This window comes from Alligator mississippiensis, chromosome 7 (assembly GCF_030867095.1).
Source record: "Alligator mississippiensis isolate rAllMis1 chromosome 7, rAllMis1, whole genome shotgun sequence".
NCBI lineage: Eukaryota > Metazoa > Chordata > Crocodylia > Alligatoridae > Alligator > Alligator mississippiensis.
Window position 1 is genome coordinate 13570467 of NC_081830.1, and position 17112 is coordinate 13587578.

The 17112-nt window shown below is 51.5% G+C and overlaps 1 protein-coding gene and 2 non-coding genes across 3 annotated transcripts; all 3 read right to left on the reverse strand.

The window, feature by feature from the left end:
- Window positions 1-1354: 1354 nt before the first annotated feature.
- LOC132251370 (nicotinamide N-methyltransferase-like) lies at window positions 1355-3779 on the reverse strand. The gene is made up of 3 exons (XM_059730605.1): window positions 3491-3779; window positions 2113-2320; window positions 1355-1861 (listed from the first exon to the last, which is right to left on the reverse strand). The coding sequence occupies exons 1-3, from the start codon at window positions 3633-3635 to the stop codon at window positions 1426-1428; spliced, it is 789 nt and encodes a 262-aa protein (XP_059586588.1). The 5' UTR covers window positions 3636-3779; the 3' UTR covers window positions 1355-1425.
- An 8736-nt stretch (window positions 3780-12515) lies between these two features.
- Window positions 12516-12589, reverse strand: TRNAT-AGU (transfer RNA threonine (anticodon AGU)). The gene has a single exon. It is a non-coding gene; the product is annotated as a tRNA-Thr (tRNA).
- Window positions 12590-14004: 1415 nt separating this feature from the next.
- Window positions 14005-14076, reverse strand: TRNAP-AGG (transfer RNA proline (anticodon AGG)). Its single transcript has one exon. It is a non-coding gene; the product is annotated as a tRNA-Pro (tRNA).
- Between the last annotated feature and the right edge of the window lie 3036 nt (window positions 14077-17112).

Consider the following 17112-nt stretch of genomic DNA (forward strand, 5'->3'; position numbering starts at 1 on the left):
CTTGTAAAACTGCTTCAGCAACTTTCTTAAGGACTGGATACAGAGGCTATGGGACAGGTGTTACTGTAACAGCGTGCTGGGGCTGCGAGCTATTGCTGGGGGGTGTTGGAGGATGGAAGTGGCCTACAGATGCCTGTGTGTGTCAGGAAAGCAGTGACATATGGGATTGCTGAATACTTGTCAAAACTCATCCCTCTTCCGGCACCGCAGCAGAGGGCTGTAGGACAGGGCATCGTTCCCTGCTTTTATCATCCTTGTGAGTAACTGTGGGCATCGCTCCCTGTGTTTTATCATCCTCATGAGTAACTTTTCATGGAAGCAAAGTGAAGCAAAGTCAGCAGGAGAGGGATTCATTTTGGCTGTAGGAGTGCAACTCACTGAACCAGGAGGGAGATCCAGAAGTCTCTGAGCTCCCTAGGGATGCCTGTGAAGTAGGCACTTGGTAGTTAACATGTGACGGCATTTTTCTTGATGTATCACAGGCTTCAGAACAGGACGGAGAAGAAACTGTGCCCTGTGCGATGGGATGGGTTGCATTGGGTGGGTGAGATGCATTGGTGAAGTGGCATGGGAACTGCCTGCTGGGACAGCAGACAGCGCTATAGCTCGGCTCCAGACAGAGTTAGAAAGCAGCAAAAAAAAGCAGGGGGTGTTGCAAAATATCTCCTCCAAACTGGCAAAAGTTTCCAGTTCTGTTTTACTGATTCGTAGATGAGAACTCCATGCAGAAGTAGTTTGCATGTTATACTGAATACGTGTATTTTCTATGCAAGAGTTAAAGCGGACTATTGTGTTTCAGGCAGGTGTAATTAGTTCTAAGAAGATGATCTAATTGATGATTTGATTGTTTTCAATGCAGATCAGAGGGCAAATCACTCTCCACAAGAAACAACAAATACCATCCGACCCACAACCCACTTCCTGTCCCATTCCTTGCATTGGTGCCTCCTATTATCAAAGACTGGGATCAGACAGACCAGGCATTGGACCAAAAACCACAGGGCACATCTTGGGTGCCCATATACAGTGCCCTTCCAGACGTGGTGAAAGGTTTGTCAAGAGCTTGAGGAACCCAGGGCCTGAAAAGATCTGGACTGGCATAAGCAATCCATGATTAGTACATGTGGAAGTAACACCCTGGCCACTCTCAAGGCAGTTTTCACGTTGCTCCTGTTGTTCAGGTCAGAAGACACTAGCATCACACCTGAGAGTCTGCGCTCCTCTCCTGCCTAGTGAGGACTTCCACTCGCATGCAAATGCTGCAATTTCTCATTTTTTAAGGAGATGTTTGTATTTTCACAGGAAAGGGCAAAACACATTTTAAGCAGGAATATATGCATCATCCTGGGCATAATGTAGCTTTTTAATTAATTTAATTTCTGTTTTAGAGGGATCCTTTTGTGTCCCACTTATTCTCCAAGGGACTTAAATCGCTTTCTCTTTGCGGGCGACAATGAAGTACATCCCAGAGAAATGGCAGATTTCCTGCATGGTGTCGTCGTCCCTGGAGAGGACGTCAAACTCCTGGATGGCAAAGCCAGTTGCACTAAGAGCCCCCCTCAAAAATTCCTCTGTTAGAACCAAACAGAAGAACTTTTTGGGACCGACCATGTAGAAACTGGTGCCCAAATCTCCACTCAGCACCAAATGCCCCCCTGGCTTTAGCAGAGAGCTGATGTTCCTCAGAGCGGCGCGGTACGGGCTGTGGTCTTTGCAGGCAGCTTTCAAGCACAGCGATGAGACCAGGCAGTCGGCCGGAGGCAGGACAATGGGATCCAAGGGGTTGCTTTTGTGGACATCACATTTTAGGATGCATTTGATGGCTCCTCGTAACTTCCCCTCTTTCTCAGCCCATTTGTTCCTAAAGAGAGAAGAGGAAAGAGAAAGAGGAAAGCAAGAGGTTATCTATTTTGGTGTGTTTTAAATGCCTCCCCTGGGATACAGATCTGAGAAATGGGTACGTGGGTTTTGTGTCTCTGATTTCCATTCCCTTGGAGAAGGATTTAATAAAGGGGGGAGCTTTGAAAGCCATTTTGCCTCACCCTCCCTGAAATTTGGGTGGATTCTCACGGGCAGGCTTAAACCCACGGGATTTCGATGGCAGTTCGGTACCTGTCTCCCTCCAGCTCACACACGTGCTGCACCACCGGAGTCCAGTCAAATGCTCCGGGTTCATTCTTCAGCCGCTTCAGCAGCTCCTGGCAATTTTGGTCTATATAATCCGAAGCAATGATCTCCTTAAATGACTCGCAGGCAGAAAGCAGCTGGTAAATGGTGGGTCCACTGCCAATATCAGTCAGGGTGTGGCCTGTCACAGCACCTGGTTGGGGTTAAAGAATGGTTCAAGATGATCATCACCTCTTCCCCATGCTGCATGCCCTCCAGCCGAGGCAGGGGACAAGCAGCCCCCCTAAAGCTGCAGCCTTTCCTGGTTCTTGCTCTGCTTTACGGGTGCTCCTTCCTTTCCAGGCGCTGTGGAAATGAACTGATAAAGAGCCAAAACAAGGCACCACAGTGCTTGAGTTTCAGCAGTTTCTCCTCCCTGCTCCCCCTGCACTCAGCCTCTTTCCGTTCATGAACCATACCCAAAGACATGATTTCTACTGCACCTCGGTGAGCATTTTTATTCAGCGTTAATTATTTCATAAAACCAAGTGCCTCCAATCCCATTGCTGCACCCTGACTCTTGCAACCCCCTTTGCAAATGCTATGAGAAAGGCCAATCTCTAGGTTAACCCTGCCTGCCTCTGGGCTTACAACACCTGATATTAATAAAGCAGTGGTGTGTGTCTGGGCAGAGCTGCACTTGCAATCCCACAGGCATATCCCACTCACTTCCCCATATCCGATTCCTTCAAAACCCTTTAGTTCAAGGGATGGCTTCATGACAGTCTAAGGAGAAGGGGAAATCTGCTATATAACAATCTGCTCCAGGACAGCGAGGGCGCTGAATAGCCTCTCCTCTCTGCTCATGGATCTCCAGGCACTTTAGGCAGGGCAGGAGTTCACAACATCACACCTTGCTTAAGGGATGAGGACGAGCAGGGGGCACAGAGAGCTGACACAACTGCTCTAGAGTCCAACAGGAGGGTGGTGGTGTGGACGCGGGACATCATTTTCCTAAGTAAAGTCCAGTGCCCAACTCTGCAGGCAGTGCATGAGAGGGGAGGGTGGGAGAAGCTCTCCAATGCTCTGCGCCCTGTTCAGAGGCTAAGCATGAACACTTGGCATTTTTGCTGTGCTTTGTAGCTGGAAAGCCCTTGGGAAAGCACTTGCACAAAAGCTTGTGGGCAGCAACACAAACTTGGTGAACTGCCCAAGAACTGTTTGTCTCACGACTGAGACACTTGTCTCTAGCAACTGCAGACCACAAGCACGTCGCACGAGCAGTGCAACCTCCCACCCCGTCTCCTCTCCGAGTGCCTGGCTGGTCGTTCCCCTGTCTGGCCAAGGGAAGACAAGAGTGCCCAGGGCTTTGGGAAGGACCTACCCAAAGTGAAGGTTTTGCAGTAGTGTTTCAGGACAAATGTGAGGAACTCATCCCCCAAGGTGCCTTGTCCAAACTTGAAGTATTCCAGGTACGCCGTGGGCTCGAACTCTGCCTTGTAGGCCTCCCCTCCCGTGAAGGCAGCCATGGGTTTGCTCTGCCCTGGCTCTTCCCTGGCTTTGCTCTATTCTTGCCTGAGTCTCTTCTTGGGGCTTGTATCATCCCATCTACACTCAGCCTTTTAACCCCTTTGTGCCCCTGACACTGAAAAGCTGCTTGTAGCTTGTCTATACCTCAGAGGGTCACTTTAGGGTCGCAGCTGGCTGTTAACAATCCCCACTTGCCCTTTGAGCCGAAGGGGGAGGACACCCCGGGGTTGCAGCGGTCGCAGAGTGATGTGAATAGTTAATGGCTCAAGGCCATCCCGTTAGCTGCCCCCTCTGCAGCATCACAGCATATGTATATGTATATGCACAGCAAGGGACTTCTGACCTTTGGCCAAATTCTCCATCATGGACATGAGAGCAGCAAGGAGAGAGAGCAAGTTCATACAAAGATCAACATCAGCAGCACAAAAGCTCTCTTAATGCCTCACCGCGGCATTCGTGTGCTTCATCTGATGTGTGAGAGGAGCCGGAGAGACTCCCCATGGCTGTTGATCCCAAGAAGCCCAATGATCATGGCAAAGGAGCCTGGAGATCTGAGTCTGATAGGGTAGGATACAGTGCCCAGGAATAGCCCGCGGAGGCAAAGTGCCTGTGCTCAGGAGTAGCCATGAGAGGTGAAGTGCCTGGGAGAAGCAGGCAAGCCTGTGTCTCTGGGTTTGTGGTAATTGATAGTAGCAAAACAATACAACGCGATTTGCTAGGGCTCCCATTTGCCGTCTCACAGCTAGGTAAACAGCATTAGAAATAATATCTCATTTCCTTCACAATAACAGACGAAGGAGGGCATTTGATTTTTTAATGCGGTGCTTATGGAGAAGCTTCGCCATCAAATGTTATCAGGCTTATCTCTGCTACCATCATCTCCAGCACTAACATGTTCTGGATTGAATTTGGATCATACCTTGCCATGTAAATGGCTTTCCAGAGAAATTGGAACTTACACGCATGTATGGTGCATTTCTTTCCCCTTGGCTTGCCTCTCCACACCCAGCCTTGCACCCTGTATTTGTTTAAAGCTTACAGGGATGCGAGACCTGAGCTCAGCCGCAGCAGAGACTGGTGAATGCCCTTGCTTATGTGACTGTGCAGAAGTGCAGGAGGCTGGCCGCCTTCTTTTAAACCTTCTTTTAAATCCCATTTGCTTTCGGATCAGGAGGGAAGGGGGCTGTGGGGCCCAAACAAAGATCTTGGGACAGGTAACACATCCTGCAAAGTCCTCTGAGGGGTCGATAGCTGCATGCCCTGATATCTGGGGGAAATACAGACACACCAAGAGCATCCTGAGACATGGCCCTGTGCCTGTCACCAGCATGGTATTGGGGACCTGAGCCTCCCAGACTGGGGAAGGCACCGAGATGCTTTTGTTGTCATTAGGGGTGTAGGTTGTAGCCACGTTAGTCTAAGGACACAGGCAGACAAGGTTTTGGGGGTAAGTCTGATATCTTTTATTAGACAAACTCAAATAGTTGGAAAAACTCTTCTTTGCAAGCTTTCAGGTACAAATAATACTATTTGTCGGGCTGAGGAAGTGTCTGCAGATGGTCTGTGCTCTTCCTGGATGAAGTAGTAAAGCAGCCAGAGGCTCGCAGTTTGGATCGCTTGCAAGCACTTTAAGCACCGAGGGCCTTTGTCCTCAAAAGCCTTTGGCAGAGAAGACCATTTTGGACAGAGCCTTTTGGACAGAGAAGACCATTTGGCTGTGGGGCCAGTGTTACTCCAATCTCCAGGCAAGACTACAGGCTGGTTTATTTTAGGTGCTGATGGATGGGCCCACTTTAGTGATCAAATGCTCCCATCTCAGCTCATTTCAGGCTTGTGGCACTCTCTATAGGTAGATGGCTGAATACTCCCAGTTGGACCGGGATAGCACAGCACGTCCCCTTGCAGGCGGAGGGGAAAATCTGCCACGTCCTATTGAATTCTCATCGTGCTTTCTCTTTTCTGGCCACAAAGAGGCAGCAAAGGCTCATGTGAAACTCCACTGCTCCTTGTTCTGTCATCTGCCCCCACTGGGAACAGCCCAGCTCCATCCTCATTGCAACCCCCTGCAGGGAGCTGAAGCTGAGCGGCAAGGACAATTCTGCTGGTGCTTGAAGGCACCTTGCAAAGAGGAGAACAGGTTTGTGCATGCACCAGTTCGGAAGCGAATTGTTCTTGGGGAAAAAAAATCACCAGAAGCCTTTATTTTATTGCTTTTACTCTCAGTTGCAGGAAGGGATCTTGCTGCCGCTTTGGCTGTGCATACTTATGTCCAGGAGAATACCCACAGGCCCTCCTCACCCAGTACAGAGGTAACGAGGGTCCTTCATCCATTCTTCTCCCAGCTGCCAATGCAATTGGTGCATCCGAGGCAGGCTGTGGGCAAGTTGGGGGTCAGGGGAATGGTAGGAAAATGTGGCACCATGGCTAATTTCTGCTTCCAAACCCCTGAGATGTCTCTGCCCGCGTTGGGGGCCAGACAGACCAGTCTGCATGTCCCAGAGTCTGATCAGCACCAGGTCAAGAGCTGCAGCCGACAATGTTGTCACCAAGAGAGCTTGCTAGCCTGGTGGGGAGAGTGCTGGCTTGGAGGTTGGGAATCATGGGTTTAATTCCCACCCTGGTATGATGAGCAAGTATCCTTTGTAAGTTGGTGTCTGGGGCGAGTTCTTTACTCCTGGAGCCCCTGACTCTTTCATTGCTGTGGCCAGAGGCATCGAGATAAGAGGCGCACCCGACAGGTGTCCAGGAAGGAGAGCTTGCTGGCCTGGTGGCTGAGGCACTGCCTTGAGACACTGGTGGCATGGGTTCTAGTCCTGTGTGTGTCTGGGCCTGGTGAGTGATCCTGAGTGAGCTTAAGACCCATGGCCTGGGTGACCCCTAGCTGTGCTGTTTGAGCGCACAGCAGCTGGGGTTGGCTCCATGCTGCTGCTCAGCATGACTTTGTGACCTCCAAAAGGTCCTGCAACAACAGAGAGGTCGCCCGGGTCTGGGGGCATTTGGTTTTGGCACTCCAAATGTACATGTCCAGTGTACAGTCGTCCACTTCCGCATTGCTGATTACATATGTCTTTTAGTCTCAAAAACCAGGAGTCTCAAAACCAGACTAGTAGTACTTCTACGTTCACATGGACAACTGTACACTGGACATGTACACCGGGAGTGCCAAAACCAGACGCCCCCTAGACCCGGGCGACCTCTCCGTGACCTCCAAAAGGTCCTGCGACAACAAAGTCATGCTGAGAAGCAGCATGGAGCCAACCCCAGCTGCTGTGCGCTCAAACAGCACAGCTAGGGGGGCACCCAGGCCATAGGCTCACTCAGGATCACTCACCAGCCCAGACACACACAGGACTAGAACCAATGCCACCAGTACCTCAAGGAAGCACCTCACCCACAAGGCCAGCACGCTATCCTTCCTGGAGACCTGTCGGGTGCGCCTCTTATCTCGATGCCTCTGGCCGCAGCAATGAAAGAGTCAGGGGCCCTGAGTGTAAAGAACTGGCCCCATAGATGGGCTTACAAAGGGTACTCAATCACAATGACAGGGTAGGATTTGAACCCATAACACCAAGCTTCTAAACCAGCACCTCACCCACAAGGCCAACAAGCTCTCCTTCAAGGAGACCTGTCGGGTGCGCCTCTTGACTCGGTGCCTCTGGCCACAGCAATGAAAGAGTCTGGGCCCCAGTAGTAAAGAACTAGCCCCAGAGACCAGCTTATCCATTCCAGGGTGGGATTTTGAACCCATGACACCAAGCCTTTAAGGCAGCACTCTTCCCACCACACTAGCAACCTCTCCTAGCCAGCATGCTCTGGGCCGCACCTCTTGACCCTGTGCCTCCGGCACCAGCAATTAAAGGGACAGCAAGCTGGCTGCGCTGCACTACTCACAGTGCCAGGGCTTGGGCAGAGGTGCAAGTGCAGCCAAATCAGGTGGAGAGAGAGAGAGAGAGAGAGAGAAAAATAGTGCAGGTTTTTTTTTTTATCTCTATATTGCGCTCTCTCTCTCTCTGTGACACAGGAGGGAGACAGCTGGAGAGACCAAGGGTGCGCCACAGGCCTTGCGCCCCGGCCCTCCCCGGGAGCTGGTTAAATACAGGGTTGTGTTCCTGTATTAATGCAGACCCTAGGACCATCTTAGACTCCTCTCAAACTTCCCTTGCTTTACTTAGCCAAGGGGTCATCATCACTGCACCCGCATGAAGCAGGGACCTGTTACATGGAGCACCTGGTGCGTGGAAGAGGGGTGCAGACTGAGACTCAGGGCAGAGCCACAACAAAAAAGGACCTTGGGCAGGTAAAGTGGGGCTTCGGTTGCAAGCCGGGAGCCTGAATCCAATACTGTTACCCAAAAACTTCGACTCGGCTGGTGCCCAACCCTGAAGGTGACCAGACATCAGGGCCTCCTCTATCTCGGACCTTAAGGCTTCCCCAATGGCAACAGCTGCGTCTCAGTGAAGGCCAAAAAGTTTCCCATTCTTACCCGATCAGCAGCCAGGCGCCCAACTCCCCTAAACCCGTCAGCATTCAGAATATAAGCCTATTCCCCAGCCAGCCCCACCGCCCCCATGGAGCAGCGCCGGCTCACGCCGCCCCGCACCTCTTCTCCAGCCCTGCAAACACCACGTCCCGCAGGCCGGGCCCACCACCTCCGCGGCTCCCAGCTCAGCCCTGCCCCGAGCAGGGTTGGCTTTCCCCTGCGGGCTGCCAGGTGGAGCCGACGCCACGGGACGGCAGCACTGAGCAGGGGTTTTTCCTTCGGTACATTTTTTGTTTTTTGATGTGGATCAGCCAAAAGCAAAAGCAGCTTTGTATCCTATGTCAGTCAGAAGCCTTCACTTGGTCAAATGCATTTTTGTTTCAACGGTTTGAAAATATTCATTCCCTCCCTCCAGCCAAACGTGCTGGGAAACATGCTGACCATCACTGACTCACCATTTCCCCAATAATTAAAATAAGTAATATGGCTGAAAATAAATTCAAAATGAATTAAAAAATTATATATTTTAAAAATATAATGGCAGTGAGAAAATGTGTCTGGCTCCCTCCCAACTCAGTGGCCCCTCAGGGATGAAAATCGGGAGACATGGCTGAAAACCCGTGGACATTACATTGAACAGGCATGGGGAGGGGCGGAAACCACAGCTGGACTTCAGGGACTTGTGAAAACCTGGAGGCGACTGGGTATGGACACAGGCATTGTCCTTCTCGCAAGGGGACAAGTGCATCTTCCCCTGCCGTGACCCAGCCCGGTACAGAAAGAGCACCCACCGTTCTAGTAGAAGCAGCAAGACTCGTACCAGAGCCATTCAGAGACTACGGTCTGAAACACTGGAACTAAAACACACCAAGAAGCTGGGAAATTAGTCCTAAGTATTTTACTTTTATTGGGACCAGTTTCTCTTTTTAGACAGGGATCGGCTGAACTTCCACAGATCATACCAAAGCATCACTCCTTCACTGTACCTTATTTTCAGTTCCTCAAAGAATCAGGACTGATTTTCTTCCAGGCATTAGCAATTGTGAACTGATGACTAGGCACCATCTGTTACAGTCTTTTACCACTTGTTTAATGCAAATGTTTCCTGTTGTGACTTACAAGTAAGACCATGGACTGGATCAGTAGATGGAATGAAAAAGTTTATTCCTTCAGCCAGCCTCAGTAGGAAGGATAATGGCTGAATCTTCTCAATGTAGACACACACCAGCCACAAGGTGAAAAGTTTCTTATACCATTGAGTATTCGACTGCGTACATCTTAGGCCCGCTTGTTCCTACTGGTTAGACAACGACGTCAATTAACTTTATGATCGTTTAGACACAGGACGAGATCTTCATCCCTGTGGAACTAGAGATTAACACTTTCAAGCACCCATGGAGCCTTCACTTCCAGACGCAAACAAACTGCACCACAAACAGCCTCAAATTGGCCCCGCAACCTCCAGCCAAAGCAGCTACAGCCAAGCCACGAACAGAACCGAGCACAAATCTGCGTTTCTACGCTACCACCGAGACCTGCTCAACAAGAAAAACCTACACGCTGCCTTCAGTCGCATCTATTTAGATCAACCGCTTAACTAGCAAAGCCAAACAACCCACAAAACCCTTGACTGCCGCATATCAGTACGCACAACCGGCACAATGCCTCAGCCTCGCCATGCACAATCGGGGCCAACCCAAGACCGAATGCACGGTGCAACTTGAAGCGTGGGGCTGCTTGCTCCTAATGGGTGTTTGAAAGTGGAGAGATGCACACCGTCTCCATCAGGACTCGTCTAAGCATGCATTAACAATTCCCCTCCCTCCCGCCCACCCCAACCCACACTATTTGTTCCCCAGCTTCTTTTCCTGCTTCCATTCGGTCTTGTCCAGCCGCCCTTCAGGGACCTGCAATAGTACACAAGACAGAAGTCCAGCTGACTGGCAATGAATTGCACACCCCCATAACATGTAAAATAACGTAGCTCACGCCGCCTACTGTACTCTCAAGCTTGGTGTCCTTTCAAAACAAGGGGGGTGTGACATACATCCGGTTTCCTAAATGAGGAGTACCCCGCTAGCACTCACCCGTGTATGACAACAGGAGGACCTCAGGCACGAATCCTGTGTATAAGGGGGTCCCACTGCTTCAAACTTTCCACGACATGTTCATCACAAGGTCGACAACTTGGGGATGCAACTTGCAGAGAGGACAGACACCGTGTCCAAACTCCTTTACCTTCCCTCCGGGTGGGCTGGCGTGGGTCTCTTCCCTCCTTGGTGGCTAACTCCTGCTTGCCTGTCATTTCCCTGCTTCTCCTTCTGGGGCTTTAAAACCAATGCCTGTCTGTTTTCTAAGTCAGCACGTGAGAGGACGAGACTACAGGCGACCTCTGCTACTGCTATCGCCTTGTGTCTACTGCCTTTTCCCCAGACCTCTGCCACTGCTATAGCCTTGTCTCCACTGCCTTTTCTCCTGATCTCTGCCACAGCTATCACCTTATCAGGAGAAAAGGCAGTGGAGACAAGGTGATAGCAGTAGCAGAGGTCAGGAGAAAAGGCAGCGGCAATCAGGCGATAGCAGTGGCAGAGATCAGGAGAAAAGGCAGTGGAGACAAGGCGATAGCAGTGGCAGAGATCAGGAGAAAAGGCAGGGGAGACAAGGCGATAGCAGTGGCAGAGATCAGGAGAAAAGGCAGGGGAGACAAGCCCATAGCTGTGGCAGAGATCAGGAGAAAAGACAGCGGAGACAAGCCCATAGCTGTGGCAGAGATCAGGAGAAAAGACAGTAGACACAAGGCGATAGCAGTAGCAGATGTCAGGAGAAAAGGCAGTGGTAATCAGGTAATAGCAGTGGCAGAGATCAGGAGAAAAGGCAGTGGAGACAAGGTGATAGCAGTAGCAGAGGTCAGGAGAAAAGGCAGTGGCAATCAGGCGATAGCAGTGGCAGAGATCAGGAGAAAAGGCAGTGGAGACAAGGCGATAGCAGTGGCAGAGATCAGGAGAAAAGGCAGGGGAGACAAGGTGATAGCTGTGGCAGAGATCAGGAGAAAAGACAGCGGAGACAAGCCCATAGCTGTGGCAGAGATCAGGAGAAAAGACAGTAGACACAAGGCGATAGCAGTAGCAGATGTCAGGAGAAAAGGCAGTGGTAATCAGGTGATAGCAGTGACAGAGGTCAGGAGAAAAGGCAGGGGAGACAAGGCGATAGCTGTGGCATAGATCAGGAGAAAAGGCAGTGGCAATCAGGCGATAGCAGTGGCAGAGATCAGGAGAAAAGGCAGTAGACACAAGGCGATAGCAGTAGCAGAGGTCAGGAGAAAAGGCAGTGGCAATCAGGTGATAGCAGTGGCAGAGATCAGGAGAAACGGCAGCAGAGACAAGGCGATAGCTGTGGCAGGCCACGGTTAGAAGAGAACAGAGCAAGGGTGAAAGGGAACCTTGGCTTGGGGGACCAAGGAGACGGGCAAGGAGGTGCCTAAACCTCCCTGCTCTGGGACATGCACCAGCTGCACCAGGGAAATGGCACCAGCTGCCTCTGGAGCTGGATAAAAGGGGATGCTGAGCACACCAAGCTCCAGGTCCAGGTTGCCCAGGCACAGCACCAACCAGGGCTCATCTGGGAGTTAAACCCAGGATCTCTCACATCCTAAGTAGGAATCATGCTCCTAGACCAACAAGTCACATGCCTAGCATTGCTCACCTTTACCCTGCAAGAGTCCATGTGACCCCTGAGCACCTGAGCAGCAGCTGCACCACAGGCAGGCCCTGCTGGCCTTGGCCTCATGCTGCAGAAGGGGGAGCAGACAGTGCAGGTGGAGCAGCAGCCACCCTCACTGCTGGGGTCTGGAGGTGGAGCAGCCCTCCCACCGTGGGCACAAGATCTGCAGACAGTCATAGAGGGCTGCACCAGCATGCTGCAGACTGCTGTGGGGCAGGAAAGCAGGTGGCCAGGGAGCATCGTGTGGGACTACCTTTTAAAGAGTGATCCTAGCACGCATGCAGCTGTGGCTGGAGCCTCCACTTCCTGCTAGCTACGGCAGGGAGGCAGAGCAGGGCCAGAAGAGGCCTGGGGCAGGCTGCTCCCATAAGGAGGAAATCTCTTCCAAATGGATGCATGTGTAGACAACATCCCAGGGCTGGCTCATTGCACAGGACATTACTGAGCAGTAAACCCAAATAGCATTAATTGCATGTGTAGGCAGCCCCTGTGACTTATGAGGGACGACTTGTGACTGAGTACAATGATCTGATGAAGTTTGAATAATTATTGGTTTTAGAGTCCAGAGTTCCAAAAATTATCCCACGAACTGCCTTAAAGCAAGGAAACAGTAAGATTTGAACTCCCAAACCCAGGCGTCTACACCCTCAGCTACAGAGCCATGCCAAGTGCAAGACCTAGGCCCTGCTGGGATTTGAACCCAGGATTTCCTGTTTACTAGACAGGTGCTTTAGCCAACTAAGCCACAGGGCCTCCTCTCCTTGGGTCAAAATCATGGGAATTTCAGCTGTGTCATTCAGGGTTTATGTCAGGACATCAGTTTAGCTCATTTGTGTCCCTACAGGAGCCTAATGATCAGGGTTTTCCATTTCCCTCGGAAAAAAATGGAGTAAATTGTGAATTTACCTTTTACCGGAGGCAAATGTGGATTTCTCATTTTACCAGGGAAGCCCGTGAATTTTGCAGTTTTGCCATAAGCTCCCTGCAGGCTGGCACAGTTCATATTTGCCAGGAGCTGGCAGGGAGCTGGAGGAGGGCAGTACATGCACATGGCCCCAGGCAGCCCAGAAAGCAGGTCCTGATGCGGGGTGTAGGAAAGGGGCAGTATTGAGCCCCCATAGGGAGGAAAGGAGTAATAGGGGTAGTTGGGGAAGGCGGGGGCTGGGGCTGCCCCACTGTTCCCTGCCATGCTGGGCCGTGCCCACTGGGCTGTGCCAGTCCCAGGGTAGGGGAGCAGGGTAGGAGCCGGCACCCACCATGTGGATAGATCTGGGGGGTGCAGGTCTCCCCTGTCTCCCAGGGAGTGCGTGCAGAGCCAGAGAGCTGCCACCCCCACCGCCCAAGGACACAACCTGCCCTGCGCTCAGATCTGGCGGGCACGGGTTCCCCCTGCCCCCTGGGCGTGCATGCAGCAACGGGGAACCAGCCTCCCGTGCCCAAGCCCACAGCAGGCAGGCAGCAGCGGGGAGCCGGGCTGCAGAAGCTGTGACCTCCTGCCTCCTTGCCCAACTCACAAGCTTCTCCTCTTCTCCTTCCCTCTTCTCCTCTTCACACACCACACCAGGTAACAAGGCCACACACCTTGCCACAAGAACGACTTCAACCGGGGAACTTCAAACTGGGCAGTCAATGCTCTACCAGCTGAGTGACACCGCTTCTAGGAAAGAAAGAGCATCCCTCTTGGCTCAAGACCGTCAAGCAGGCCAGCGAGCAAGTGAAAATGGTAGCAGCCAAGCATTTCTATCGGCTTCACCGCGTGGTGGAGCTTGCACACGGCCCCTCCAACTGGGCTCCAGCCCCTGGCACAGGTACCGCCTGCCACATCTCCACACCGCAGGTTCTGCACCAACCAAACTGTGCCCTGAAGATGCCTTGCTCAAGGACATTCTTCTCAGACGACAGCTCCCTCACCCACACAAAAGTACTCACCTGTCCCGGTGGCAGGCACTGCCTTCTGAAAACCCCCACGGCCCAACTCGATGCCTCGATGGCCACCGTCACCCAATACTATGATTTTGGGGGGAGCAAGGAGGTGTCTAAATCTCCCTGCTCTGGGCCACGCACCAGCTGCACCAGGGAAATGGCCTCACCTGCCTCTGGAGCTAGATAAAAGGGCTGCTCAGCACACCAAGCTGCAAGGACAAGTGGTGCAGGCACAGTGCTAAGCAGGGCTCGTCTGGGAGTTGAACCCAGGACCTCCCACACCCTAAGTGGGAATCATGCCCCTAGACCAACGAGCCAGATACCTGTAAGGGCTAACCCTGCCCTGCTGCATTTCAGACCCTGTGACACGGGCCCCTCTTGTGCCATGGAAGCGCTGCCGGATGTCCGAGCTCAGGCTTCCAAGCTGTCTTTCCTTGGTGGCTCTTCCCACCATGGCAAGCTCTGAAGAGTTGCTCTCCCCTTTGGGCAGAAGGCCAGAAGGTCCTGTGCACCCAGGCAGGACTTGAAGGGGAGGCAAAATGCCAGTGGCCGGTAGCCCCAAGAAATGCACTGGGAGGTCAGGCTTGGGGTGGGCAGGAACGACCCAAGTGGGAACGAAGGCCCCGGCTCAAGACGGGTGTAGCTGCACCAGGCCCTGCCTTCTGAAAACCCACATGGCCCTGCTTGATGCCACGATGGCCACCGTCCCCCACTGGCTTGGGGAGCCAAGGAGATGGGTAAGGAGGAGGAGGAGGTGATGCTGGGTGGGCGATCCCCGCTCCCCTTCAGCGCTGCCAGCCCCGGGGACCCGCAGCTGCCCCGCATCCCCGCCCCAGCGCTGCATTACACACACGAGCCTCCACTTGGTTCCTTCTCCCCACTTCCCAGTCCCTGAATCCCTGTTCCTCAGTCCCAGTATCTTATTCCCAGCTCCCAGTTCCTCATTCCCAGTTTCCAGTCCCTTATTTATTCCCAGTTTCTTATCTCCAGTTTCCATTTCCTTAATCCCCCATTCCTTAGTCCCAATTCCTTATTCCCAGTCCCTTATTTTCCATTCCTTATCCCCACTTTCCAGTTCCTTATTCCCAGATCCCAGTTCCATATTCCCAGTTTGCAGTTCCTTATTCCCCGTTTCTTATCCCCAGTTTCCAGTTCCTTAATCCCCATTCCTTACTCCCAGTTCCTTATTCCTAGTTTCTTATCCCCAGTTTCCAGTTCCTTAATCCCCATTCCTTACTCCCATTTTCTTATTCCCAGCTCCTTATTTCCACTTTTCAGTCCCTTGCTTCCCATTCCTTATCCCCATTTAACGGTTCCTTAATCCCCCTTTGCTCAGTGCCAGTTTCTTATTTCCAACTCCCAGTTCCTCATTCCCAGTTTCCAGTCCCTTATTTTCCCTTCCTCATCCTCTTTCATTTCCTTATTCCCAGCTCCCAGTCCCTTTTTTCCAGTTTCTTATCCCCAGTTTCCAGTTCCTTAATCCCTGATTCCTTAGCTCTGACTAGCAATAAAGGCCTAGGCCAAACGCTTGATAGAATAAGCAGAGAGCCTCTGGAGGAGTTGAGATGAGGACCTCTAGACAGTGGCAGTCTATCTAAGACGTTGGATGAGAAAGCTCAGACACAGTGGCTGAGAGAATTTATTCAGTTCATAGTCTCAGCTGAGGCTGGGGGGGTGTGCGTGTGTGCATTTTGGGGTGGGTGGGTGAGGGTTATCAGCTGAGAAGAGTTCAGATGGGTGGGATGTTTTGTGGGTCCTGTCATTCCTTGTCTAGGGGCTTGCTTTAGGAGAATAGCAATCACAGTTCTTCGAACGGACGTGAGCAGGGGCAGCTGCTTTGCCACTGTTCACATGGGCTGGGTATGAAGAGGTAAGCCAGGTATGAAAAGAGTTGCTCCAGCCTTCATCCCTGAGCCAGTCAGCCTCATTGCACATCAAGTTATCTGTATCATTCACACAGAAATAGAGCATGAATGGAGACCTCAGGTGTAAAAGTCATGGACTGTTCTGGTCTCTCAAGACAACTGGTGGGATCATGATCTATCTCCAGTTCCCTATGCCTGCATATGGGCATCTTTACACATGCTCTGGGGCAGGGGGAAGAGGGTGGCATTTGAATTAGAGCAGGTCTTGGAAGCCAGTTTAATGAAAAAGTCTGCAATATCTCAGGTACTGTACATCCCACACTTCAAAACTGTGGCCATTTTGAAAGGCACGTTTATTGGGTAGATGCAATATTTTTATTACACCAACAAAATCAATGGAAATATGTTCTTTGCAAGTTGTCGGGCACTGTCTCCACCGCACAACCCTGCATGTGTCCCACCTGGACTGGGAGCAGATCCTGGAAGAAAGGACCTGTGCACCACTACTGCTGTTCCCTCCTGAACCTGGCACCCTGTGGAGCCAGAGCCTGCACCTGGATTGGGGCATGGCCAGCACTGGGGCTCCCGTTGCCTGGGTCTGTTGGGGACAGTGGCAGCAGCAGAAGGGGATGCAACCACGGGGCACATTTAAGGTCCTTGTTCCTCATGCTGTACATAACTGGCTTGATTAGTGGATCCAGCAAAGAACAGAGAATGGCTTCTATGAGGTCAAGAGCTGATGGGGAGCTGGAGATAGGTTTCATATAGGGACAGGTACCCATGCTAATAAGCAAGGAGAGAATAAGGTGAAGAAGGAAGATGAGAAGTCTTTGTCCTGTCCTTGCTCAGATGGGCACTGTGTAGAAAATCTGACTATATGATACAATTATGAAAACAAAACAGGTCTAAAGTTCTGCAAACACCAACAGCAATTATCGCCAGCTGTGTAAGGTACAAGTCAGAGCAAGCGAGCTTGATTAGCTGAGGGATTTCACAGAAGAACCGGTTGATGATATTAGCTTGGTGGAAAGATCCACTAAAGACGTTACCAGTGTGCAGGGCACAGAATAGAAAACCACAAATCCATGCACTGGTTTCCATTTAGATGCAAGTTTTCCAGTTCATGATCGTCTCATAGTGCAGTGTTGTGCAGATGACAGTGTACCAATCATATGTCAAGATGCTGAGGAAAGGGAAGTCAAGTGCGAGGAAGAACAAAAAGAAAAAGGACTTGGACAACACATCCACACAGAACAAGGACCTGGTGTTCAGCAGAGAATTGGCTAAGGATTTCGAGGTGGTGACAGATCGTTCCAAGGTCTGGGATAGAAAGATTCATCAGGAAGAAGTGCATGGGGCTGTGGAGACGGTGGTCAAGAATGATACCTGTGATATCAAGGAGATTCCCAATCAGAGATGCCATCAGAAAGTGCTGGTTCCACATTGGGAAGACAAAACACCCTTTTTCTTGAAGGTTGCAAGGAGGGC